The sequence below is a fragment of the Amphibalanus amphitrite genome, unplaced genomic scaffold (assembly GCF_019059575.1).
Source record: "Amphibalanus amphitrite isolate SeventyFive unplaced genomic scaffold, NRLGWU_Aamphi_draft 001771F_arrow, whole genome shotgun sequence".
In the NCBI taxonomy this organism is placed as follows: domain Eukaryota; kingdom Metazoa; phylum Arthropoda; class Thecostraca; order Balanomorpha; family Balanidae; genus Amphibalanus; species Amphibalanus amphitrite.
Genome location: NW_024883264.1, coordinates 5,480 through 30,907, shown reverse-complemented (window position 1 = coordinate 30,907; position 25,428 = coordinate 5,480). Strand labels below are relative to the sequence as shown.

Genomic DNA, 25,428 nt, shown 5'->3' with positions numbered 1-25,428 from the left:
AGACCGGTTCCTGGAAATTTTCTGACGGGTCCAACCGGGTCCTTCCATAAACTATACATATTGCACATTACACATTATTGCAAAATATGAAGTGAATGTTTCTTTGCGCACACAATAGCTCGTGAGTATTCCCAGTGGGAAATAGGCTGTTTTACTTGATGCAACTAATGATACCTACAAGTAGTTTGTATTAATTGACTTTTGGGGAACGGGTTCAACTGGTTCCGATTCCAACTAAGACCGGGTCTGACTGGTTCCAGAAATGTCCAGCCGGGTCTGGTTCGAGTCTGGTTCCCAAAATTTTCATCTTTTGCCACCTCTAATCAACACACCGCCCAAAGCAAGCCATTATATAGCCTTGAGCAAGACTGGCTTTGCATGAATTTGCTTAAAACATCCCCACACGTAGCTCGGAAGCTTGCATGGAGAGCTTGCTTTGGTTTATAATTAGGTAAGCATTTTGCTCAAAAGAAACGTGATTTGAGGGCGGGTCATTCAAAGTAATCTGGTGACCTGACCTTGAAAAGTAAGAAGTGTAAACTTGCTCACCATGTGTAAAATTGATGTGGAATTAGTCATGCCAAATCTTGCGGCGCTATGCACCGTGGTTTTTTCCGCTAGTTACGGAAACCCTCTGGGTGGGGTGGAAAACCGCCCCCTGTCGGTGCGCGGGTTTCACACAGAATTAAGACGCGGGATATTTTTGCAACGTGTTACTTAGGAAATGATACACTGGCTTCACTGAGCAGGAATATGAACATCTGGTGTAGGCGGTAGAGCATACTGGGGTTTCTACGTTTTCCTCATTCCTGTGCTTTGTATGCAGTTGAATTTAGGAACGTGATATGAATCTTCTTTGTGGTGCTTTCTCGTAAATAGGTAGCTAAAGTGCGATCTGAAACTTCAGCGCAACTCTTGCGCGCCTTCCTTCACTCTTTTATGCTTTGTCGTTGCTTTGTCGTGCTGCTTGATCGAGTGGTGTTCTCAATGAGATGTGCGCAGTGCCAATGAAAGCCGTCCCCGAATGATACCTATCCAAAGATGAACAAGGCTTGCTGATGATTGGTTTACTTATCACGACGTCTTTGATAGCTGACCAATCAACAATTGCCTATGCCGTTCATTGGAGACATTCAATCAAACGATCCTTCTGCGCTATAAAATCAGCGCTATCCCCCAAGTGAACTCTGGCCTCTGATTGGCTAGTGCCTCAAGGTCAGCTCCTCCCACCTTGCACACCTCATTGAGAACACCGCCACCTGGCGTGTGGTGTAGTGCAGTAACAGTTCCCCGCCTGCCCTGTAGGTGGCACCACATTCGCATGGCCTCCGAAGCCTACAGAAGTCGACTCGGCTCCCCATCCATTCGCTGGAGGCCACGTCGAGGTCTCGCACCCCGCCCTGGCTCCCGCGCCCGCTCCTGCCCCGGCTCCGGCCCCGGCCCCGGCTCCGGCTCCGGCCTTTGTCCCGAAGCCGGCTCCGCCTCCCGTGCTGCCCAAGCCGGCTCCCGTCTCCTTCGCTCCGCCTCCGGCTCCCGCCCCTGCTCCTGCCCCTCCCAAACAGGTACACTTCGGACAGCCCTCGTTCGCGCCTGCAGCCGCGCCCAAGCCGGTGGTGCCCAAGCCGGCGGCGCCACCAGCACCATCTATCGGCGTCCCGGGGAAGCTCGGCTTCAACGGCGGTCTGCCAGGTCTGAGCGGCCTGGGAACTGGCGGAGGCGGCGGTGGTGGAGGTGGAAAGGGTTCGACGGCGGGGAGGAACGCCCCGCGCCGCGGCCGGGGTACGATGAACCCGGCCGCCACCGCCGGATCGCGGATCCCCGTCTGCCACACCTGCGGAAATCAGATCCGGTGAGTGGATATGTGGATTGGAATTTGGATCCGTGGAGTGGATGGCGATGTGGATGTGTGAATGGAACCTCGTGGTGGATAACTACGTGTTGGATCTGAGGACGTAGTTTGTTACGCCCCTGAAACGCCTGGAACGCTACTGATGGATAATTACGTGTTGGATCTGAGGACTTAGTTAATTACGCCCCTGAAACTCAATGCATCGCTCCTGTTCCACACCATTACTCATCGCTGCCCCACCTCAAGATATATCGCACTCCATCACTGGACGCTTCTCGGACTCAGAATCCTTTACGTTGAACACAAAGCTCGCCCTACTCGTGCCTCATCCTGAACGGGTCCCTACCCAAACATTAGAGATTTTCCCTTTCCGCCCCATCCCTGAATCCGCACCAGCCTCTGAGTGACCTCCGCATGCCCCACCCCTGGACTCGCCCCTGCCGCTGACCTCTCCCCTGTCACCCACAAGGGTCTGTTCATCTTGGCGCTGGGTCAGTGCTGGTGTCCGGCCTGTTCATCATTTGACGCGCCCCATGCTCCGCCCCTGGCGGCGCCCCTGCCGCTGACCCCCTGGCGCCGCCCCTGCCGCTGACCTCTCCCCGGTCGCCTACAGAGGCCCGTTTATCACGGCTCTGGGTCAGTGCTGGTGCCCGGCCTGTTTCGTCTGCGCCACCCCCAACTGCCGCTGCGAGCTGGAGCACATTGGTTTCGTAGAGGTGGACGGTCAGACGTACTGCGAGAAGTGCTGGGAGACCAGCCTGGCGCCCATCTGCTTCAAGTGCCAGAAACGCATCAAGGGGGTACGTAAGGGGGATGTTGGGTGCGGGTGGATGTCGTGCCCTCCTGCTAGGAGGGCCCTGAACCCGCCTTCGCTACCCAATCTTAACGATGATTTATGGCTGTTCTAACAGGAGGGTACACCAGTAGGTGGATGGTTAGGTTGGTTGGTTTTGTTGTTTGTGCCTTGTGGGCTTTGATGATGGAAGACTGCAGTTATCTTCCTGTGATTACGGAGCGAGCGAAGCGAGCGTAGTCTTTCCTTAGACCAGTATAACGCCTTTTGGGGCGACTAACGGAGCGAGCGAGAGGGTGAGCCTTGCACGTGCGAAATTTCGAGGGGGTACCTCCAGCTAACTTGTGCACGGCACCCTACTAACCGGTCTCTAGCGATATGCCAAATTTGAGCACAATCGGCCCAGCCGTTCTCGAGATCTGGAAGCGGCATCCTGCACGTGCGCACGTGCAAAATGGGTCCCAACTGACTTTTGCACGGCACCCTACTAACCGGTCCCTAACCATGTGCCAAATTTGAGCGTTATCGGTCCAGCCGTTCTCGAGATCTGGAATCGACCCATGCACGTGCGCACGTGCAGCAGCACCCCAACTCTGGCACATGGATATGCATTGCCTAATGGGTGCCTACTGCCTACCTACATGCAAACTTTCAGCGCAATCGGCCAAGTAGTTACCGAGATATTGCAACAATTACAAAAGTGACACCTCTTCGTTTTGCACGTGGCACGTGCATAAGGGGTCACCCACATCCATCGGGAATAGTTCAATACTTGGTAGAAGGAATGAAGCTACCCTACAAAAATTACCGCATGTAAATCGGTCAAGTGGTTGCTGAGATATAAGCGTCGCAGAATCGTGACCACGGCCAGCCGGCCGGCCGGCCGCTCATACTCAGAAATTTCCGTTATTACGGAGCGAGCGAAGCGAGCGTAGTCTTTCCTTAGATTAACGGAAATTTCTGAGTATGAGCGGCCGGCCGGCCGGCCGGCCGTGGTCACGCTTTTGAGAGGCTTATATCTCAGCAACCACTTGACCGATTTACATGCGGTAAATTTTGTAGGGTAGCTTCATTCCTTCTACCAAGTATTGGACTATTCCCGATGCATGTGGGTGACCCCTTATGCACGTGCCACGTGCAAAACGAAGAGGTGTCAGTTTTGTAATTGTTGCAATATCTCGGTAACTACTTGGCCGATTGCGCTGAAAGTTGGCATGTAGGTAGGCACCCACTAGGCACTGCATATCCATGTGCCAGAGTTGGGGTGCTGCTGCACGTGCGCACGTGCAGGGGTCGTTTCCAGATCTCGAGAACGGCTCGACCGATTGCGCTCAAATTTGGTACACAGTTAGGGACCGGTTAGTAGGGTGCCGTGCACAAGTCAGTTGGGACCCATTTTGCACGTGCGCACGTGCAGGGTGCCGCTTCCAGATCTCGAGAACGGCTGGGCCGATTGTGCCCAAATTTGGCACATCGCTAGAGACCGGTTAGTAGGGTGCCGTGCACAAGTCAGTTGGAGGTACCCCCTCGCAATTTCGCACGTGCAAGGCCCACCCTCTCGCTCGCTCCGTTAGTCGCCCCAAAAGGCGTTATACTGGTTCTACCTACTTCGCTCGCTCCGTAATTAACGGAAATTTTTGAGTATGAGCGGCCGGCCGGCCGGCCGTGGTCACGCTTTTGCGAGGCTTATATCTCAGCAACCACTTGACCGATTTACATGCGGTAATTTTTGTAGGGTAGCTTCATTCCTTCTACCAAGTATTGGTCTATTCCCGATGCATGTGGGTGACCCCTTATGCACGTGCCACGTGCAAAACGAAGAGGTGTCACTTTTGTAATTGTTGCAATATCTCGGTAACTACTTGGCCGATTGCGCTGAAAGTTGGCATGTAGGTAGGCACCCACTATGCAATGCATATCCATGTGCCAGAGTTGAGGTGCTGCTGCACGTGCGCACGTGCAGGGGTCGATTCCAGATCTCGAGAGCGGCTGGACCGATGGCGCTCAAATTTGGTACATGGTTAGGGACCGGTTAGTAGGGTGCCGTGCAAAAGTCAGTTGGGACCCATTTTGCACGTGCGCACGTGCAGGGTGCCGCTTCCAGATCTCGAGAACGGCTGGGCCGATTGTGCTCAAATTTGGCACATCGCTAGAGACCGGTTAGTAGGGTGCCGTGCACAACTCAGTTGGAGGTATCCCCTCGCAATTTCGCACGTGCAAGGCTCACCCTCTCGCTCGCTCCGTTAGTCGCCCCAAAGGCGTTATACTGGTGTATAAATATAGGGAATTTTAACCCTATTAGTGGCAGGCTCCTGGCTACGGAGAGTAGGGATGGAGTACGGGTGTTTTGCTCATTTTCTTTGTTCAACGATTCGGGACGTTTTTAGTCATGGGTCGTCTCATTTGACTCAAGCGCATTTCGGACAATAATTATTGTTCTATCATATATTTATTACTGGCTTTTGCGTCATCACGCATCATCCGTTCGTGCCTAAATGTTTGCATTGTTAACGAAGGATCATGACTGCTAAGACATGTAAAGTCTTCGGGTGGATGCCCTGTCCAACTGTTTTCATGGCCGTCTACAGTAAATTTATCCGTTTGCCCACACCTCTCTGTCTAATGGCTGACTGTCCGTTTGTCCTTTAGGATTGTCTGAAGGCGATCGGCAAATCCTACCATCCGGAGTGTTTCGCCTGCGCTTATTGCGGAGGCCTGTTCGGAAACTCGGCCTTCTTCCTCGAGGACGGACTGCCGTACTGCGAGAACGGTGAGCTATAACCGCGAGAACGGTGAGCTATAACGGCAACGGTGAGCTAAAGAATAGACTGTTCTACTGCGAGAACAGGGAGCCGAAACCGCGACAACGGTCGAAGAGCGGACTGCCATACTGGTCTAGGACTGTCAATCTTGAGTACGGTTAGCTGTACAATTTTCTCGTCGGTAAGGCTTGATGGATCCGACGCACCGACGCGCAGTACTCTCAACAGAAACTGTACTTGAAAACGGTGAGCTATGCTGCGAGGAGAATTCGGTGAGCTCCACTGAGCCCTGCTGGGATCTTCTTTGGTACTAGTAACATGTGGGAAATGCTGCTGATCAGTCTTTGACTTCGTCAACGTCTTCACTCTCATTCCATCTATCCGCAGACTGGAACGAGCTGTTCACCACGAAGTGCGTGGGCTGCGGGTTCCCGATCGAGGCAGGAGACCGCTGGGTGGAGGCTCTCAACAAAAACTTCCACTCGCAATGCTTCAAATGCGCGGTACGTACCGCTGTGTGGTAGAATCTACCACGTCCGTAGTGGATTTTAGGGGAAATCCACGGACAGTTTTTGTAGCAAGGGTAAGAATGTCTGGTTTGCTTTTATAGTTTATTACCTAGCTTGTGCATCCTGATTTTGTCCAGTTTTGAAAGTTGTTTTATTTACATTCGCACATAACTATCAGCTTTCTGTATAACCCCTTCCAGCGTTTAACGCATTTGATTATGGTGAAGCCTACCTATGTGTGGGTACACGCTCAAATCAGACGGCCATGCTTGACGGAGGTGACCGACGGTCGATTCTTTTTTATTTCAAAAAGTCACATTAATCAATATTTGCATATTATTTGTGTTTTGCATCCCAGATACCAAATCTACGTACTTTCGGCCATTTGCAAGTAGGTACCTATATTTTTGCTCAGTCATGCGTAGAAACGCATAGCTATAGTGATGCAAAACACGATGGTGTGAATCACTTGTGGCCAATTGCGTTCGTGGATGCATACTGCGATTTGTTTGGAAATATCGTTTTCGAAATTTCCATTTCTTTTTTGGTCGTTGTGTTTTTTTTTCATGCATAGCTAACTTCAGTTCTTCTGAGGTGTGTATTTCTTATGCTGCTTTCATTCAACCTATGGTTTCCCCTTATAGCTAACTATCTCTTTCTGACTTCTGTATTCAGCCTTTATATCTGCCGTGCTTTTGCTGTGCTGTATATTCATCAAACTTCCCTACCTTCTGCGCCGGTGGCGCCCCCTTTAGCTAACCGCTGACTGTTTCTGCTGCATTTCTGCTGTGTTTCTTCTTCTACTGCGGGCCCTCATAGGTGTGTCGGTGCACGCTGGATGGCGCCCAGTTCTATGCGAAGGCTGGGCGAGCCGTGTGCAAGTCCCACGCCGGTCTGTAAAATGGCTGATCCAGCCGAGCGCAGGTAAGGCGCTTATAGTCGAGCGAGTTGCCTATAGTTGGTAGACATGCTTTATAGATGGCCTAAATGGTAGTCCAAATATAGTCCAAAAGTAGATCAACGTCTGGCAAATTGCTAGAACGATAGGGCTATTTGATCTTAATGCAGTGCGCACAATGGCTTTATTACAGTTATTGTTTTAGTGCTCATTTAGTACCTACCGTGATAATAAACAATTTCTTTTTTCGTAGCTGTGTTAACTGTACATAAACCGCATAAATGGATTTGTTTACCATATCATAAAACACCTTTTTGTTCTAGATATAGTAAACACAATTATAACCACCAATATATCGCACTAGTACCTAAATCTAAACTTTTAATGCCTAGAAGCATGCGATAGCATCCACACAATGTTTCAACACTTTGACGATCAGGAATATAGTCCATAAACTCTAGCGTAAACTCACATTATTTTGAGTTTTTCTCTTCGGATGTTTTGCAGGTACTGCATTTGATGGTGTGTTCAATCGATCAAGGGGCGGATCGTGGGTTTTTACGCAATGATTTCTGAGTTTTCGATCATCCAGGCTTCAAGCTATTCTTTATAAAGTGTGAATCAAATTTCCTACAGCGCAGTGACGAGAAGTTTAGGCATCCGGCCCACATCCCAATCGCACACTCAACTTGCTGTATTTGTACTCAATCAGGATAATTATTTGCGACAACGAACTAAATAACGCGTTAACCTGGCAATTGTAGGTATAGTCAACTACAGAATGATGTTCCTCTTTTCACAGGCAATTATTTGCCTGGAGTGGTAGGCTGTGCCGCATCACACGGGCTGAGTTCACAAATTATAGCTTTGTCCCAATGCTCACAATCGACACGCTTAATTGCGTGATAAACGGCACAACTTAGCGCTCCGGTCAACTGATAGCTTCTGAGGAGTGGAACATCATTCTGTAGTCGACTATACATCCCAATATAAGCATGCATTTATTCGTTGCAGCCGTGGCTCTTACCGGAGTTGTTAACCCTCGCCCCGTTGGGGGGGGGCCATTTTGGCCCCCCCCTGTGGTTTTTCCTGAATAGCAAGAAAACGGCGGCGCGCAGCGCCGCCAAATTTTCAGTACCTTCCCGGGCATCAATTTGACACCTTCACACCAAATTTCAAGTCTTAGGTCACCTTAGGTCAGGAGTTATTGAGGTCAAACTGAGGTCATGTTCGAGCAAAAATGAGCAAAAAACATGCAATCTTGAAACGCTCACCAAATCTACAGTTATTAAGCAATTTCAAAGTTCTTTATATGGTCTAGTAGACAAAAAGCGGCGCTACAAAACTGCTATCTCGGATTTTCAAAATTTTTGGTTTTTGACCAAAAAAAAATCAAAAAATTGATTTTTTTGGAAAAACTTTGAAAAAATGCAAAATTTTTCCGAATTTCGAAAAAACCGGAATATATGTGATAGTCCTAGCGCTCTTCTATATACATACCAAATTTCAGATCGATATCTCGTTTTTTGGCCAAGTTATAGCGAAAAAACTGTTCAAAAATGATGACGTCAAATTTTTGAACTCAATTTTTAGCAATTCTAGACCACGTACGGCAAAACAAAGACCACCATTGAACTCCCCGTGACGAGCTGCATCGATTCGATACCCATTTTATGCAAAAATATTAATTTTGAAATTTGACCTAATTTGACCTGACCTTGACCTGACCTTGACCTGACCTTGACCAAAACGTGATCTAAGCTGGCCCCAAAGGCTGCCTGACCCATATAATCGCATTTGTCATGTAAAATGGACCATAAAACATGTATCACACGAAACTTTCATATTGTGACCCCCCGTGACCTGACCTCTGTGACCTGACCTGGTATCAGTGACCTCAAATAGCAAAATATGTGTTTGAAGAACATTTCCCCATCGATGATTTTCAATGAAATGCATTTTACTCGTTTTTACAACGCATTTCTTGAAGTGCCTGTAAACGGTGAAAATTGGACCTTTGACCTGACCTGTGACGTCATCGGTTTGACCTAGGTCAATAAAACTGGGTCACAAGGTAGTTCCCCGTCGGGGCTATCCAACGCCGTTTACCGCTTGTCGCTATGTTGCGTGGTTCTCGAGATCTTAGGGGGGGGGCCAAAATGGCCCCCCCCCCCAACCGGGCGCGTTGCTCGGCAGAGCCCAACGGGGCGCGGGTTAAGCCACGATCAATTTAATGTTTTATACCTACCACTACCGTAGCTGTCACTATATCGCTCTCTGACAGTACCGTTTTTATTTCTGTCTGCAGATATGTGGCAACAACCTGGAAGGACAGAGCTTCTTCGCCAAGCAGGGCCGACCCTTCTGCAAACACCACGCCCGGATGTAAATCTACACACTGCTGCGGTGTACTTCTTCACCCTGCTGCGGTGTATTTCTACACCCTGCTGCGGTGTATTTCTACACCCTGCTGTGGTGTATTTCTACACCCTGTTGTGGTGTATTTCTACACCCTGTTGTGGTGTATTTCTACCTAGCCGCCAGCCAGTGGTGCGAACGCCTCACAGTAGGGCACCATAAAGAAGACAAAGAAAAGATCGTGTTGATGTTTGATTTAAAAGTGCCTAAGGTTTCACAACAACGAAGTGGCATTACCAAGTGCCTTCGACGGAGATGGTGTGTTCAGGTAGCCTGTGCTTGCAGCTAACGTTGCTTGGTGTGATTGAATGAGCCAATGAAGAGGCTCTGTGTATGCGGGAGTGGATCTACGTGTGTTGAGGTGAACACACAGTGCGCACGCTACATACGCCGAATACGCATCGTATACGCTGCGTGGTACAATATCTCAGCGTTCAGCACGTGGATTATCATCTCCGAACATCGCTTATGAAGATCTTCCGGTGCGATGTAGCGTGTCTTCTGAGGCCCCGCGGAGTATAAACGTCGCGCATTCGACGAATGCAGCGTGCGCGGCGTATCATGCAAATGAGTGCGTGGCATACCTATGCTGTGCGTGCGTACGCCCCGGCGTATGTTAGACGCGTTAGAACTAACGCTACTCACGGTGTGACCACCAAGTGCTGAGCGCTTTCGGCAGCGAATTTGCCATCGTTACTAGTCGACTAACCAGGAGTGTTTTCGCCCTCAACCGTCCGCTAGAGTCCGCGTGTGTCGCGTGTTATAGAAAGTGCTTACGTGTGTGCGTTTTCGCAATTGTGTGTATGCGTGTGTATGAACGTACTGGCGAGTGCTGTTGGCATGAAGTGGGGGCCCCACATGCCTAAGGAGTGGATGCCTATTGGGTCAGTATTTTGGAATGATGTCTAAACCGAAGTGCCAGGGAAAGGTATGCCAGCCTTAGCCACCTGCATATATCTCTGGCTCCTAAGGTAGGGCCTTTTTTGAACAGCTTTTCGTGTGTGTTTGAAAACAGCGTCGTCTTAAACGGCGCCGAGTGCCTTGTGGGAAAAACACGCTACACTTAGAGTAAAGTCGTTGCTGTGTCTAGGAAATAACGATGATGCCACGGACAAGATTCGATCGTCAATACTGCCTGTTCAGTATAAGTCTTGCTTCACCGTTTGCCGTGCGTTAGATGTCGAAAATGCGTTCTTTTGCAACCAAACCAGAGGCTTTTGGTTTTCGCTGTAACTAAACAGGATGTTTCGGTCACAGCATCTTCTAATGTCTTTTCCTCGAAATATGGCCATCCTGTAAACGACATGTTACCAATATTTCACAGACTTGTTCGCCAGTGGACCGCCTCTCTAGTCAATGCTGCGCGCCACGGGCAGCCTGTAGTGTTCGCCGCGGGCAGCCCATAGTGTTCGCTGCCCCTAGTGTGTTTGTGTGACCCTCGCGCGGCCGTGTTGTTTGCCTCCCGCCTGTGACGGGCGCCGCGCTATGCCAATGTGACCGGCGCCTCTGCCTAGCGTCTGCCCCTGTCGGCTCCCGCCCGCGCCCGTCCCACTGGGACACAGGCCGAGAGCGCGGGTGGTGCCCGACAGAAACTGTTCACCCCTAGACTGACCGCTGGTTGTGTCGACCAGAAAATAAACATAAAATAGACGGACCGGCGCAGACTGAGGCGGAAAGAAGACGGGGTGACGTTGAGGAAAGGCGGAATGGCGCAATAATTAGATAGAATGACCGAGGGAGTGACCGAAACGGCACAAAAAAAAAAAACGGAGAAGACACAGGAAATAGATACAACGGCGAAAGTCGGAACGGTGCGGAAAAAGTAGCAGTACTCCCATAAGTAAGACAGAAAGGTTTAGAAACTACACGAAACTGCACATTCTAAAGAAGATGACATGCGATAACGGTATGATAGCAGACAGGAGGATGGAGTCTCAGGGACAATGAAGCTCTCCAACGCTAGAAAACAGGACGAAATTGGTTCAGTGGTCGTGACGATTGACAACTTACTACTAAGGATAATAAAACCAGTATAACGCCTTTTGGGGCGACTAACGGAGCGAGCGAGAGGGTGAGCCTTGCACGTGCGAAATTTCGAGGGGGTACCTCCAGCTGACTTGTGCACGGCACCCTACCAACCGGTCTCTAGCGATGTGCCAAATTTGAGCACAATCGGCCCAGCCGTTCTCGAGATCTGGAAGCGGCACCCTGCACGTGCGCACGTGCAAAATGGGTCCCAACTGACTTTTGCACGGCACCCTACTAACCGGTCCCTAGCCATGTACCAAATTTGAGCGCCATCGGTCCAGCCGTTCTCGAGATCTGGAATCGACCCCTGCACGTGCGCACGTGCAGCAGCACCCCAACTCTGGCACATGGATATGCAGTGCCTAGTGGGTGCCTACCTCAATGCCAACTTTCAGCGCAATCGGCCAAGTAGTTACCGAGATATTGCAACAATTACAAAAGTGACACCTCTTCGTTTTGCACGTGGCACGTGCATAAGGGGTCACCCACATGCATCGGGAATAGTCCAATACTTGGTAGAAGGAATGAAGCTACCCTACAAAAATTACCGCGTGTAAATCGGTCAAGTGGTTGCTGAGATATAAGCATCGCAGAATCGTGACCACGGCCGGCCGGCCGGCCGGCCGGCCGCTCATACTCAGAAATTTCCGTTATTCTACGTAAGACTCCGCTCGCTTCGCTCGCTCCGTAATAACGTAGCATGACGTGAGAAAGGGGCGCTGCCAGTTCAACAAGCAGACGTTCAATGCAACATGTGACATCTATGCTGTATATATTGTCCCGTACACAAACATAAGAACAAACACTCCAGACTCGCACAACACGCACTCCTACATCGAAGAACATCCTAAACAACGCGCGTTCAGTGTTCACACGTCGAACCACATCAAAAACCATGCTCACAGCGCCACATCGCACACCGTCATCTTATCACTGATGTCCCTGAAACAGCGTCTCTCCACGTCTAAATTAGGGGGTCTCTACTTCAATAGTACAGCTGTGCTCTTCACTATTTCGCTATGTAGACAGACAGCAAACATTGCTACTGGTGTGCGACTATGTTAAGTACTTTACGAACTACTGGGTGTCTAAACAAAACATTTAAGATACAACAAGGGTCGTCTTGAATCACGTCCATGGCGCAATTTCGTTCCAAGTATGCTGCATTTATCTCTTAACTTGATGGCTTTTAAGAATCCGACTTTTCGCGGGTACCTACATTTGGAATAGACAGAAGACATCCACAGTTGATTTTTGGCATAAATGATGACATTTAGCAGACGAGTAATAACTCCACAAAATGACAAATGGTTAGATGAGAATCAACATTTGACAAGTGATTATTACTAACATCAAACAACAAATATAGTTATTTCGGTTGGAAAAGAACACTACACTGTAGAAACACTGGAAAATCAATCAAAAGTGACATCGACAGAATACAAAGTAATTGCGAAACTACATAAAAAGGTATACTTATCACCGACCAGCGTGGCACCTAACAGAGCCGAAAAAAATTGACATGAAACCGCTGAGATAGTGGACATGGGTTGACATTATATGACGACATTGAGCACGATTAGACAAACAACACCGCGACATCAGTTATTTTTCAAGTGTAGAAAAGGTTTGACTTGAGGATACACCGTGCGTCGTTAGATCGCAAAATATAGTTTGTTTTGTGCAGGTATCAGGTATTGACAGGGAAGCACACGTCTTACATTATCCGGCTGCAATGGCCTGTGACAGCGTTGTCAAGTAAACAATGACGATGAACACATGAGCAATTCAGTGACGGGTCAGAGATATATCTGAAGAAAGAAGCTGCAAAAACTCTGTTCATAATTTGAGGTCTAAAAAGGATGTTAATTTGCGAGTATTTTTGAAAGGCGGTATTTTATTAACCCAGTTTAACGAAACAAAAGTCGAAATTATGTTTTAGCTTATCGTTTTTCTTCATAATTCATAACGACATAATGCACGAAAATAAGCACGCTTCCTCACAGTCACACATCACATGAAAACGGCAAAACACAAAACGCTGTTGGATTTAGCATCTCAGTAGCACATTGAATCATTGCTAACATGAGCTAATATCAAGAAATAAAGAAAGTCGCGTTGCGAACTTAACCCTGAACAATAACAGTTTCCAATGGTAGTAAAATGAATCATATCCAAACAGCACTTACATACCTATCCCGATGGACATTTGGTTCAAGCGAAAAAACGCAAAGCAATCATAAAGTGACGCTTTTCATCAACTGGCCTTGCCTTCATGCTAGGAAAATTGAGTCATTCCAGTGGCGCAGCCAGGGGGGGGTCAGAGGGTCAGCTGACCCCCCCGAAATTTCTGCCAGGGGCCCGCTCGAGAGAGAGAGAGAGAGAGAGAGAGAGAGAGAGAGAGAGAGAGAGAGAGAGAGAGAGAGAGAGAGAGAGAGAGAGAGAGAGAGAGAGAGAGAGAGAGAGAGAGAGAGAGAGACGGGGCCCAGGCCCCGGGAGAATGGGCCCGGGCCCCCTGGGTGGATGGGACCCGGACCCCCTTGGATGGGTCCGGGCCCCCGGGTGGATAGGGCCCGGGCCCCGGTGGATGGGGCCCGGGCCCCCCGTTGGATGGGTCCGGGCCCCCTGGGTGGATGGGGCCCGGGGCCCCCGAGTGGATGGGGACCGGGCCCCCGGGTGGATGGGGCCCGGGCCCCGGGAGAACGGGGCCTGGTCTCGGAGCCCAGGTGGACGTGGCCCGGGCCCCCGAGGGGATAGGGCCCGGGCCCTTGGGTGAATGGGGCCCGGGCCCCCGGGTGGATGGGGCCGAGTCCCCGGGAGAACGGGGCCCGGGCCCCGGGTGGATGGGGTCCGGCTCCGGGTGGACGGGGCCCGGGCCCCGGGTGGATTGGACCCGGGCCCCCGGGAGAACGGGGCCTGGTCTCGGAGCCCAGGTGGACGTGGCCCGGGCCCCCGTGGGAATAGGGCCCGGGCCCTCGGGTGAATGGGGCCCGGGCCCCCGGGTGGATGGGGCCGGGTCCCCGGGAGAACGGGGCCCCGGAGCCCCGGGTGGACGGGGCCCGGGCCCGGGGGGATAGGGTCGGGGCCCGGGTGGACAGGGCCCGGACCCCCGGGTGGATTGGACCCGGGCCCCCGGGAGAACGGGACCCGGGCCCCTGGCGGACGGGCCACGGAGCCCCAGGTGGACGGGGCCCGGAGCCCCGGGTGGACGGAGCCCGGGCCCTCGTGTGGACGGGGACCAGCCCCCTGTGGATGGGGGCCGGGCCCCCCGGGTGGATGGGGCCCGCTAGGGTGATCCGCTTGCTCCGCAACGCGAATAAGGGATATTTTCGATCGGTGGGCGTTTGGTTGATCTTGTGTCCGTGGGCCATTTATACATTTCGGTCTGTTGTCTTTTAACGGCTAAGCATTTTAGTTTGGGAAAAAACATCCATCGCATCGAGGTGCTCGTGTCTGATAACCATAAGTCTACTATAGAACTTGCCAAGTGTATTTTATAGCATAGGTTGACGTAGGTCATTGAAAAATGAGAACCATAGATGAATTGCCATGTAGAGGTTTGAAAAAAAAAATTATATTTTTAAGAATACTGTTGCTCATCTTGCAAAAGCGATGATTGGATCTTGGACAAAATTGAATGCTCTTTCCAACGATGCCATTTTTAATTGTCAAACGGATCAGGTTATGCAGCAAAAGCCGTGTAATTAAGTAAGTCATGAACAAATACCATTTTCTCCAGCGATTTGTTCCACATTGTTTTGATCAATTATCTTTTCACAAATTTTCCTTGAGAGGCGGTACATTTCTCTTGCCAACAGGCGTTGTTTGAACCCGCTCCGTCTGACAGTCACCCGAAAATAGCATTAAGTCCAAAATCCGTCCCAAACGTCAATTTTTCAAGCATAAGTGCCCTCACGGGTGCACGTGGCGCGTGTCATCCCTGCACCGCACACCATTCGATTGCCCGTTCGATCCTCATATACGATACTGTGTTCCCCATGCCGATCGGACCCACGGTTACCGAGATACTGCACGGGGACCGGACCCGTGTCGGGCAAATTTAGCCATTTTCGCCCAATTTTGCAAGCCGATTTATACATGTAAAGTCTATGACGCGAATTTGCACTTTTTGAGCACGCGCCATGTGCTCACCACCGGCCCGATCGAGCTGAGACCCCTCATAGGCACGTTCCCCATCCTTGTTCTATAAGTTGCGCAAAGTTCAGCGCACTATGTAGGTGCAACGGTCTGGCCTGTACCTACCCCGGGATAAATAACACCATGCCGGGACCACGGTGACAGACAGAACCCACGTCACCACATCACCACACCACAACAAGCCTGGCCCAAGGCAATACATGAACCATGTGAGCGCGTTAACCCTCGCCGGCTCAGGCCATTTTGCGTCCTTCGACGGCACAAGGGAGGGAGGGTACGACCCCCTTTCTCGCGTTTGGTCCATGATCGAGCTAGAGCTTCGCGGAAAAAAAACGAGCGTGTTGCCCGTGACGAGAGGAAGCCGATAATACCCAATTCCAATGTCCTAGGTCATTGATTGACCTTCCAGGTCAGGTCAATGACCCAAATGTCGGGAAAATCGGGACCTGTTAGAACGTCGTAAAATGTGGCTGCTATAGGGTTTTTGTCGGGGTGCTGATCACGAATATTATGTTAGTTTTGATGACAGATGATGTCGTCATGCATTAAGGCCAGGTCGGGTCAGGTCAGGTCACGTCAACCAGTAGGGGTCCTGCCGGGTATTCGTAGTACCTACGTGTCAACCGCCTCTGACAGCTGCGTAAAATGTTACGAAGGCACCAAAACTACTTCTTAAATGTTCCAATGGTTGCTAAAATCGAATTCAGCTTTAAAAAAAACTAGCCTAGACACATGCATTGCTTGGAAAAGTGTATCGAGGTCATCATAAGTCAATGACCTGACCTGACCTGACCTTCAGGTGACATTGACATCACCCTTATGCATGGGAGCAACATCAAATCACATGTTTGAACGCTTGAAACCACGAAAGGACTGCAGACGCGCGGCTAATGCGAACCGGCATACGCCGAACCGCGATTCTGGCCAAACATGGTCTCGGAAAGTAGGTCAAAGGTCATTTGGGTCAGGGTCATGAAATATCTAGCCCGCGCCCCGCTGGGGGGGGCAGAATCTGCCCCCCCCCCTCCCGTTTTTCGGCAATAACTTCTAAACGCGTTACGCCAGCGACGCCAAACTTTCAGTACCTTATCATACATCAATTTGACACGTTCCCTGAAAATTTGAGCGAAATCCGTCAGAAAATTTTTGAGAAATTGACGTTTTAGTGACGTCATGTTCGCCATTTTCGCCTCAAAAACGGCAAAATTTCAAATGCCGCTAACATCTTCATTTTTAAAGGAATCAAGGCGTAACAAAAAAGGTTATACGTGATTCTACTTTGTCTATCAAATGGCTATCTCGGTTTTTTGAAAATTTTGGATTTTGACCAAAATTTTTCCAAAAAACTGACTTTTTTGGGAAATTATTTATAAAATCCAAAATTTTGAGTTTATCGAAAAAACCGGAATATATGTCAAAGAAGTGGGCTATGTGCACCTACATACCAATTTTTAGAAGAATCGGTTCAAAAATGTGGGAGTTATTCAAAATTGTATGACGTCACGACACACAAAAATTTTGAAAAATGATTTTTTGGAAGTTCTAGACCTTGTACGGAAACAAAAATAGCACCATTCGATTCGCCGTGAAAAACTGCATCGGATAGACACCTTTTTAGACCTTAACAACCAACTTCAAAATTTGACCTCACTTGACCTGACCTTGACCTGACCTCGACCTGAAATTCATCCAGAGGTGGTCCATATCACTTATTGAGTGTGCCTATTGAATTCCATGAGTAAAATGACCCATAAAACCTGTGTCGCACATGCCCTTTTCTATATTTTGTTTTTGGTGACCTGACCTGACCTGACCTGACCTTGAACTTGACCTTTGAATGACATTGTGTGCAACGAATATTGTCTTGGTAGTCTAAGAACACGTTTTGGGCAATCAGTCTCAGTCCATTCTTCGGCAACTACGGTGCAAGGCCGATACTGTAGAAACTTGCATTTTGTACCCTTGACCTGACCTTGACCTGACCTCTGACCTACTTAAGCAAAAAAAATTGGGCTCTTAAGATCCGCCTTGTTGAGAGCTTTCGATTGCCGTTTTCCCTGTCTTTCTACGACCATCGGTTCGGAAGTTAGACAGGGGTGGCAGAATCTGCCCCCCCCCCCCCAGCAGGGCGCGTATGGCTGAATAGCCCAGCGGGGCGCGGGCTAGGGTAGGTAGGTGTAAAATTGATCAACGCGAGGGTGCTGAAAGTTACGTCGCGATCAGCCGCTTTTTACGCGAGTTATTCGCGAAAAAACCTTAGGGGGGGTGCATCAACCCCTCCCCCCTGTGCCGGCGAGGGTTAAAACTTTTTGTGAGCGAATTCACGCAATGAAGAATAATAATGGCATAATCTACATACTACAGCAGCCAATAGATGGCTTAGGACAGGCATATGAGCCTACTTAAATCTTGCCCGACAGAATCAGGCAACAGTTCCGATTGCATATATGCTATGCATATTGCGAAAGGGGCACTTTTCAGCCTCGAAAGATACGAATTCACACGTCATAGTAACATATTTCTGTTGTGGTCAATTTGCGTAAAAATTGAACACCGGGTGATTACCGAGCTATTGTTCTATCCAAATTTTCTGATTCATACTCGCTCAGGGTTATCGTGCAGGTAAAGGGGGCCCGCTCAGAAGAATGTGTATGAAATATGGAGAGATTCTGAAAAATGAGTGGGGGGCCCGCACACTAGGGGGCCCGCTTTGGAGGCGATGACCCCCCCGAAACGAAATCCTGGCTGCGCCACTGAGTCATTCTCAGTCTGATGTCACTACATGACAAGTAACGTCATCCGCGCGTGACCTTTAGCGCAGCATCACTTTTATGGAATAGAACACAGCTCTTCCGCCCAGCGGTGTAACGTAGAAACTTATTCACCAAAATACCGACATGGTTAGCCTAATATCGAGATATGTCATCCGCTATAAATACACCTTCCCATACTCTGCGCGGCTGAGATTCACTTCTTGGGCGTCCAGCGACCCTTCTTTTCCAAGAATATATCATTTCACCGTAGAAAAGCTTCAAATTTCATCAGATAAAGTCTGTAGATGGAAAGAAAACACTGCATCTCTGGTTGATTCAGAGAGCGCAGATAGCGCAGAGAGGCTGCTCGCAGGAATCAGCGGTTTTAGTCAACGTCTTCATAGGTGGCCAAGTCGACCGGTTCCGCCTCGGGTTCCAGCAGACTAGCACCCAGGGAGCTGTGAATCAAGGCGAAGATAGCGATAAGGTATAGCTTGTTGTTAAATAATGGGCACAAATGTTAGCCTGCTGTTGAACCGTTCAGTTAAAAATGGCAGGAGAGTTTTCATTATCGTTGAGTCGTTAACACCAGAAGGCATGGAAACTTCGAACTACAAAGAAAGACTTTGTGAATAGCCCGAACATCGGACAATCACAACAAATTTAACCTGTTAGATTCACAGCGAAGCTAAACGCCGATGGGACCGACGTAACTGAGGGCCGTTGGGGGGGGGGGGGGGGGAGAAACGGTAATCTGATCGCTGTCCCAAAACGAAAAAGCACGCCCGAACAGGGACTCGAACCCTGGACCGTTAGGTTAAAAGCCTAACGCTCTACCAACTGAGCTATCCGGGCCCCTGGAAGCACGAGGCTTAGATGTACAATATAATAAAGAACCTTGTCTACGCGTAGAACAACTACGTCACATCCAGCGGGTTGTTTCAAATCGCACCACTATGCCATTTCCCCCCTTTTTTACATTGACTCAACTCGTCTGCCAAGTTTTCACAGTACCATGTCAACCATACCCCCTGCAACTTCCCTCATATTTTCTCTCACCCTCCATCTCTCACACATCCCACCTCCCAAGTTCTCCCCTCTCACCTGAAGTTGATGTCCGTGCCGTTCTCCTCCATATAGGTCAGCACCCTGTCCAGAGCGGCCACCAGGCTCCTGGCATTCTCCTCAGAAAAACAGAGCGGCGGCGTGATGTACAGTACGTTCAGGTGCTCGCCCTCCGAGGCGGCGATGATCCGCTCCTCTTCCTTCAGTCTGCCGGAAAGAGGGGGAGAGTAAGGGGGAGGGAGAGGAGAGAGTGAAAGGGAGGGAGACGGGAGACGAGGGAGTAGGACAGCGAAAGGTCATTCAGATTCGTTGTTACGGCTAGCTACAGGGAATAGATATAAGATTCGCACATCAAGTGCCCCTATGAACGAATTTAATTCAAAGCTTCAGCGCATTATGTTCTTAGTCATTTTACCATTTCGTCGCAAATCGAAATGTCAAACAGTACCTAATAAGTGAACCTAAAAGTACAGTAACTAGACAGTAACAAACATCAATAACACACAAAATTAGTAGGATCAAAGCTTCTAACGCAGATGAAGTTGCCCAACTGTCACGTTTCCCACTCGGATAGATTCACGACAGGGCGTTGAATCTCAATGACTGATTTCAAATGCAGGACACTCATGCCATTGGCAATGCAAGGTGGTGGTTGGTGGCAAGCTTTACAAAGTCCCGTCCAATTTCATAAAATAGACATGTCGGGTGCGAAGGAACTGGCATCACGAATTCAATTGGTTTTGACTGCAGTGCTAAGCCAAAAGCGTCGGAAGATCCGTATTTCCCACGGCGTCGTGCTCATGAATACTGACGCCGCCTGTGTTAGAAAATCATCATAAGATGAGACGATGACATATTTACCTGGTATAGCTCTCCAGCCTTGATGGCCCGGTAGATATTCACGAAAACGGTCGCTTGACTTCAGGTAGTACTAAAGACAAATATTGTTGCTTAGGAAGATGAAATATTGCCTATAGGCGACACACTGTATAGTGTAACCGCAGGCTGTTTGAAATAGATAAACACTATACCTGTACAGCTTACCTTTAGACAACACCTTGCATGTACCTATGTATATTGTATAATGCATAGTGAACTGTATGTACATTGTAGGTACAACTCATCTTTAGACGACACCCTGTATAATGTATAGTGTATAGTGCAGTATACAATTATACATCTCACCTATAGACAACACCCTGTATAGTGTATAGTGTACAATTATACATCTCACCTGTAGACGACACCCTGTAGAGTGTATAGTGCATAGTGCATAGCGTACAATTATACCTCTCACCTATAGACGACACACTGACAGGCCTGTCGGTCGGGTTTTCGGTCGCTGACTGTCACTATATCCACGCCAAGCAGAAGGCCCTCCCCGCGTACATCGCCTGGGGGCAAACGTGTGGCAACCAATCAGACCACGACACGTCAGAGGGCAGACACGAGACAGCCAATCAAAAAACAAGACGTCTGACTGCAGACAGACATTGACCAATCAGAAAACAGGTGACTAACCGACAAGTGACGAGAGGGACGTCCGTCAATCACAAAGCAAAACGAATGAGGGCAGGCACAAGATAACTAAGCAGGTAATGAACTGTTTGACGTTTAGTGACTTATATTACAGCTGTTAAAAAAGAGCAGTCATCATCACATGCTGATAGGCAGCTGATGTGACAGTGTTTTAACTTTTCAGAACACAAACAACAACAACAACAACAACAACAGCAACAACAACAGCACCAACACCAACAAAAAGACACAGATCCTCACCAACACAGCTGTGTTTGGCTTTCAGGGCCAGCAGGTGCCGTTTCAGAAGCGCCCCGACATCCCTGGCGCGTGCCATCAGGTCCTCCTGCTCCAGAACACGCAGTACGGTGGTGCCAATGGCGCACGCCAGCGGCGACGGTCGGTACTGTAAGTTATACAAACACACGATAGATAGCAGGTTAATACAAATCTCGTGAGTCCCGGAATGAACGTCTGTGAAACGGTTTATACAGAGTGTAATCCTGGTGAGACGCAGACGGAAACCATCATAAATGATCATGGTGTTCTCTTCTTTTTTTTGTATATGTATATGACGGCGAATTCAGGCTAAAAAGGACGTAGAAGTAACCGAGGAAGATATTGATTGAAATCAAGATCCTCTTCCGAAATTTTAGGAGGCTTGTTATTGTTTTAACCTTCGCCCCAGTGGGGGGGGGGGGCATATGTTACCACCCTGTCGCGTTTTTTGCGTGTGACTAAAAAACCGCGGCGCGTAGCGCCGCGCCGCTTAGGGTAGCTTTTGGTACATCAATTTTGGACAATGTGTCAATTTTTTTACCCCAGGTCATGTCAGGTCAGGTCACCAGGTCAAGTTAACTGACCAAGCCTAAAAAAAGTTTGCAATCATGTCCAGCCTGCAGTGTTTGTCAGAAAGATTTTAAACTTGGTGAATTGCATGCTGTTATGGGCGCCTACAATTTGTATATCTCGGATTTTTTATATCCGTGACCTAAGGTCAGGTCAGTGGCGTGACCTTTCCATTACAAGTCAATGGAGAAAAATGAAAATGCCTCTAGATCCGTGTGTACGCATCGGAACAGTCCAAATATTTCAGAATCACAATGATTTAGTCCACTCGTGATGACCAAGGTATCATTTTTGCTGATAGCCTCTAGGCAGGTCATCCGAGGTCACTTGAGGCTACAAACAGTTTTTTTTTTGCCAATAACTCGCGATTGGAAAGAGATAGAACGCTGGGGATGGTCTCATTGTGTTTGTCTTGTTGAGACGCATCGACTGATATACAACATGACCTTTTCCGGTCAGGTCATGACCTTGACCTGAGGTCAAATTTTCAAGTTGACCTTTCAAGGTCAAATTATAATTCATTCGACGCGTCTCGGCGAGGGGAACACGATTCTGGCCATAGAAATGTCGTGGCTTTTTGGAGTCGAAAGTTATTGTCGAAAAACACTTTCCGTAAAAACAGCTATTTTTGGAGTTTTTGCCCTCTGGAGGCTAAACCGTTGACCTGAGGTCAATATTGATAATGACCTTTTCAAAAGAAGAGTTCAAAAGCTATCGTTTGGTCTTCCATGCGTTTTCTAGCTACCATAGCTCCTGAGATAGCGGCATGTTTTCTGAAAAATATAATGACAATTGGCAAATTTTGACCTTTGATGACCTCTGGTGACCCCAATATTGCTGGAAGGTGAAAAATGACCGAAATACTTTCAAACGTACGCATTGAGAGCTATCGACTGCTTTTTTACCGCGTCTTTCTATCCCTTTTAGTTTTTGAGTTAGAGGTGGGTGGTAACATATGCCCCCCCCCCCCCCCACTAGGGCGAAGTTGGCTGAGACCGCCACTGGGGCGCGGGTTAAGGCTCGCATTTGGCAACAAAGCCTGCTCTTTCACACTACCTCTCCCTCTCCTCCCTATCCCTCCCTCTCTCCTCTCTCTCTCTCTCTCTCTCTCTCTCTCTCTCTCTCTCTCTCTCTCTCCCTCTCTCCCTCCCTCCCTCCCTCCCTCCCTCTATCTATCTCTCTCCCTCTCCTCTCCTCTCTCTCTCTCTCTCTCTCTCTCTCTCTCTCTCTCTCTCTCTTTCACCCTCTCTCTTAACCCGCGCCCTGGTGGGGTCTGTTTATAACGCGACCTGGTGGGGGGGGGGGGGGGTTATTTTTTGCCCCCCACCCTCGTATCTCCGAAACTATGTTCTGGACGGATCCGCAAAATTCAAACGGCGTTCGAAAGGCCTGTCAAATTTGTCGAGGGAAACCAAATTTCATTGACCTCGGGGTCACCGATGACGTCACAGGTCAGGTCAAAGATGAAATGTTTCACCGTTCACGGGTCTTCTAGAGAATGCGCTATAACACTGAGGAAAACGCATTTTGTCGAGAATCAGCGGTAGGGCGTCAGTTGCCTAGTAGATATGTTGCTATTAGAGGTCACTGGCAATACCAGGTCAGGTCACAGGTCAGGTCACCAAGGGTCACAGGTCAGGTCACATGAGCCCAACTTTACTAAGGTTGTGTGATACATGTTTTATGGCCAATTTATTTCCAACTCAATGGTGTTGGTTATAAGACTATCAGGTACGGCTTAGGTCACTTTCTGGTGAAGTTCAGGTCAAGGTCAGGTCAAGGTCAGGCCAAAAAAGGTCAAATTTTAAAGTTGATAGTTTTGCATAAAATGGGTATTGATTCGATGCAGCTCGTCACGGGGAGTCTAATGGTGGTCTTTGTTTTGCGCTACGGGGTCTAGAATTGCTTAAAATTGAGTTTGAAAGTTTGACGTCATCAATTTTGAACAGTTTTTTCGCTATAACTTCGCCAAAAAAAGAGGTATCAATCTCAAATTTGGTATGTTGTTGGAAGGCGGTAAGGACTATCACATATATTCCGGTTTTTGCGAAATTCAAAAAACTTTTTGGATTTTTTCGAGTATTATATCCAAAAAATCTATTTTTTTATTTTTGGGGGTCAAAATCCGAAAATTTCGAAAATCCGAGATAGCAGTTTTGTAGCCCTGTCCAATCTACAGCTTTTAACCCGCGCCCTGCTGGGGGGGGGGTGTTTGAACACCCCCCCTGTGGTTTTTCGCGGATATCTCAAAAACGGCGGCGCGGAGCGCCGCCGTTTTTGGTACACCTTATCATACATCAATTCTACACATGTTGTGAAAATTTCAGACCAAGGTCATTCAAGGTCAGGTCACCAGGTCACTTGAAGTGACCTCACCTCATAAAAAGTTTCAATGTCTGCCATAGCTACACCGAGTGACCGATCGCTTTGAAACTTTCAGCGATTACTAAGAGCAATAGCATGTACAAAATGTATATCTCAGAATTTTGATATCGATGACCTAAGGTCAGGTCAATTTTGCGACCTCCCCATTATAAGTCAATGGGAGAAAATTGAAATGCGCCTCTTTTGGACGAAAAGCATTATAAACACTCCCAAACACTGAATTACAAGTGGTTTAGACACATTGAACATGAAAATGGTGTCCGTGACCCCTGGTTATGCCCCTGAGGTCATCTTAGGTCACGAATGGTATCTAACAGTTTTTCGCAAATAACTTTTGATAGAGGCATGCTAGAGCGATGAAAACGCCTTAGATGTGTTCAGCTCGACGATACGGATCGACTGATATGCAACATGACCCTTTCCGGTCAGGTCATGACCTTGACCTGAGGTCAAATTTTCAAGTTGACCTTTCAAGGTCAAGTTATAGTTCATTCGATGCGTCTTGACGAGAGGAACACGATGCCGGTAAAAGTAAGCTCGTACAAGGTTTGGGTCAAAAGTTATTGCAGAAAAACTGTTTCCGAAAAAATCGGCTATTTTTGCAGTTTTTACCCCCTGCAGGCAAAACCGTTGACGCTAGGTCAAATCTGAGAGAATTACTCAGAAAGAGCGTTAATAGGGCTATCGAATGCGCTTTTCCGCAGCGCTGTAGCTCTATTGGTTCCTGAGTTATGCGTTGGCTTCTTGGAAATTGTCGACATTCGACCTGGAAATCGGCGAAATTTTGCCTTCAATGACCTCTGGTGACCTGACCTTTGACCTGACCAAAAAATTGACCGAAGTAATTTCGTCATTATTTTTTACGCTCTTTCGAACGCCGCCTTCCGCGTATCGCTACGTGGCCCAGGAGCCGAGTTAGAAGGGGGGGTGTTTGAACACCCCCCCCCCCCAGCAGGGCGTGGAAATCCAGGACCCCCAGCAGGGCGCGGGTTAATGTCTTTATCATTTTTCTGTATTTGCAAAGCTATAGGCCTGACAGCTCTTCCCGCGAAACCCTTTTTTGGGTCGAAAACGGCAGAACATGACGTCACTCTGACGTCATTTCCGGCCAACCTATTATAGCCTTTGCAAAAATATTTGGTCACAATGTGTAAAATTGATGTCCGGGAGGGTACTGAAAGTTTGGTGACGATCGGCGCAGGGGTTCTGGAGATATATCGAAAAGTCTGGAGGGGGGGGGGGCAAAAAATAGCCCCCCCCCCCACCAGGTCGCGGGTTAATTCCTATTCTTTCTTTCCCCTCCCCCAGCATACAGCAATAGCCAGCTCCAATAATATATGAAGAGGTTGCCCGTACCCACCCTTGGAGATGTTTAACAACACAACAGCCGTCACCTTCACTGTTTCATATCACATTCCCTTTCCCACCGTTTCGTGTCGTGAT

General features: G+C 48.7%; 2 protein-coding genes and 1 non-coding gene across 15 annotated transcripts in view; 1 reads left to right on the top strand and 2 right to left on the bottom strand.

The window, feature by feature from the left end:
• Positions 1-10,883, top strand: part of LOC122375085 (PDZ and LIM domain protein Zasp-like) — a 59,630-nt gene extending 48,747 nt beyond the window's left edge. For 12 of the 13 annotated variants that reach the window (XM_043354265.1, XM_043354259.1, XM_043354267.1 and 9 more), the window contains 5 exons: positions 1,306-1,849; positions 2,463-2,649; positions 5,292-5,412; positions 5,792-5,907; positions 9,120-10,883. In XM_043354265.1, the coding sequence (XP_043210200.1) occupies positions 1,306-1,849; positions 2,463-2,649; positions 5,292-5,412; positions 5,792-5,907; positions 9,120-9,200 (1,049 nt within the window). In that variant the 3' untranslated portion in view covers positions 9,201-10,883. Of the gene's footprint in view, positions 1-1,305; positions 1,850-2,462; positions 2,650-5,291; positions 5,413-5,791; positions 5,908-6,732; positions 6,838-9,119 lie in introns of all 13 variants that reach the window. The other variant, XM_043354255.1, reaches the window with a different exon arrangement.
• Positions 10,884-18,175: 7,292 nt separating this feature from the next.
• On the bottom strand, positions 18,176-21,292 carry LOC122375084 (ethanolamine-phosphate phospho-lyase-like). Its single transcript, XM_043354254.1, has 4 exons — positions 21,013-21,292; positions 20,531-20,627; positions 19,273-19,440; positions 18,176-18,626 (listed from the first exon to the last, which is right to left on the bottom strand). Exons 1-4 carry the CDS (start codon positions 21,290-21,292, stop codon positions 18,554-18,556), a joined length of 618 nt encoding a protein of 205 aa, XP_043210189.1. The 3' UTR covers positions 18,176-18,553.
• On the bottom strand, positions 18,951-19,023 carry Trnak-uuu. The gene has a single exon. It is a non-coding gene; the product is annotated as a tRNA-Lys (tRNA).
• Positions 21,293-25,428: the final 4,136 nt, after the last annotated feature.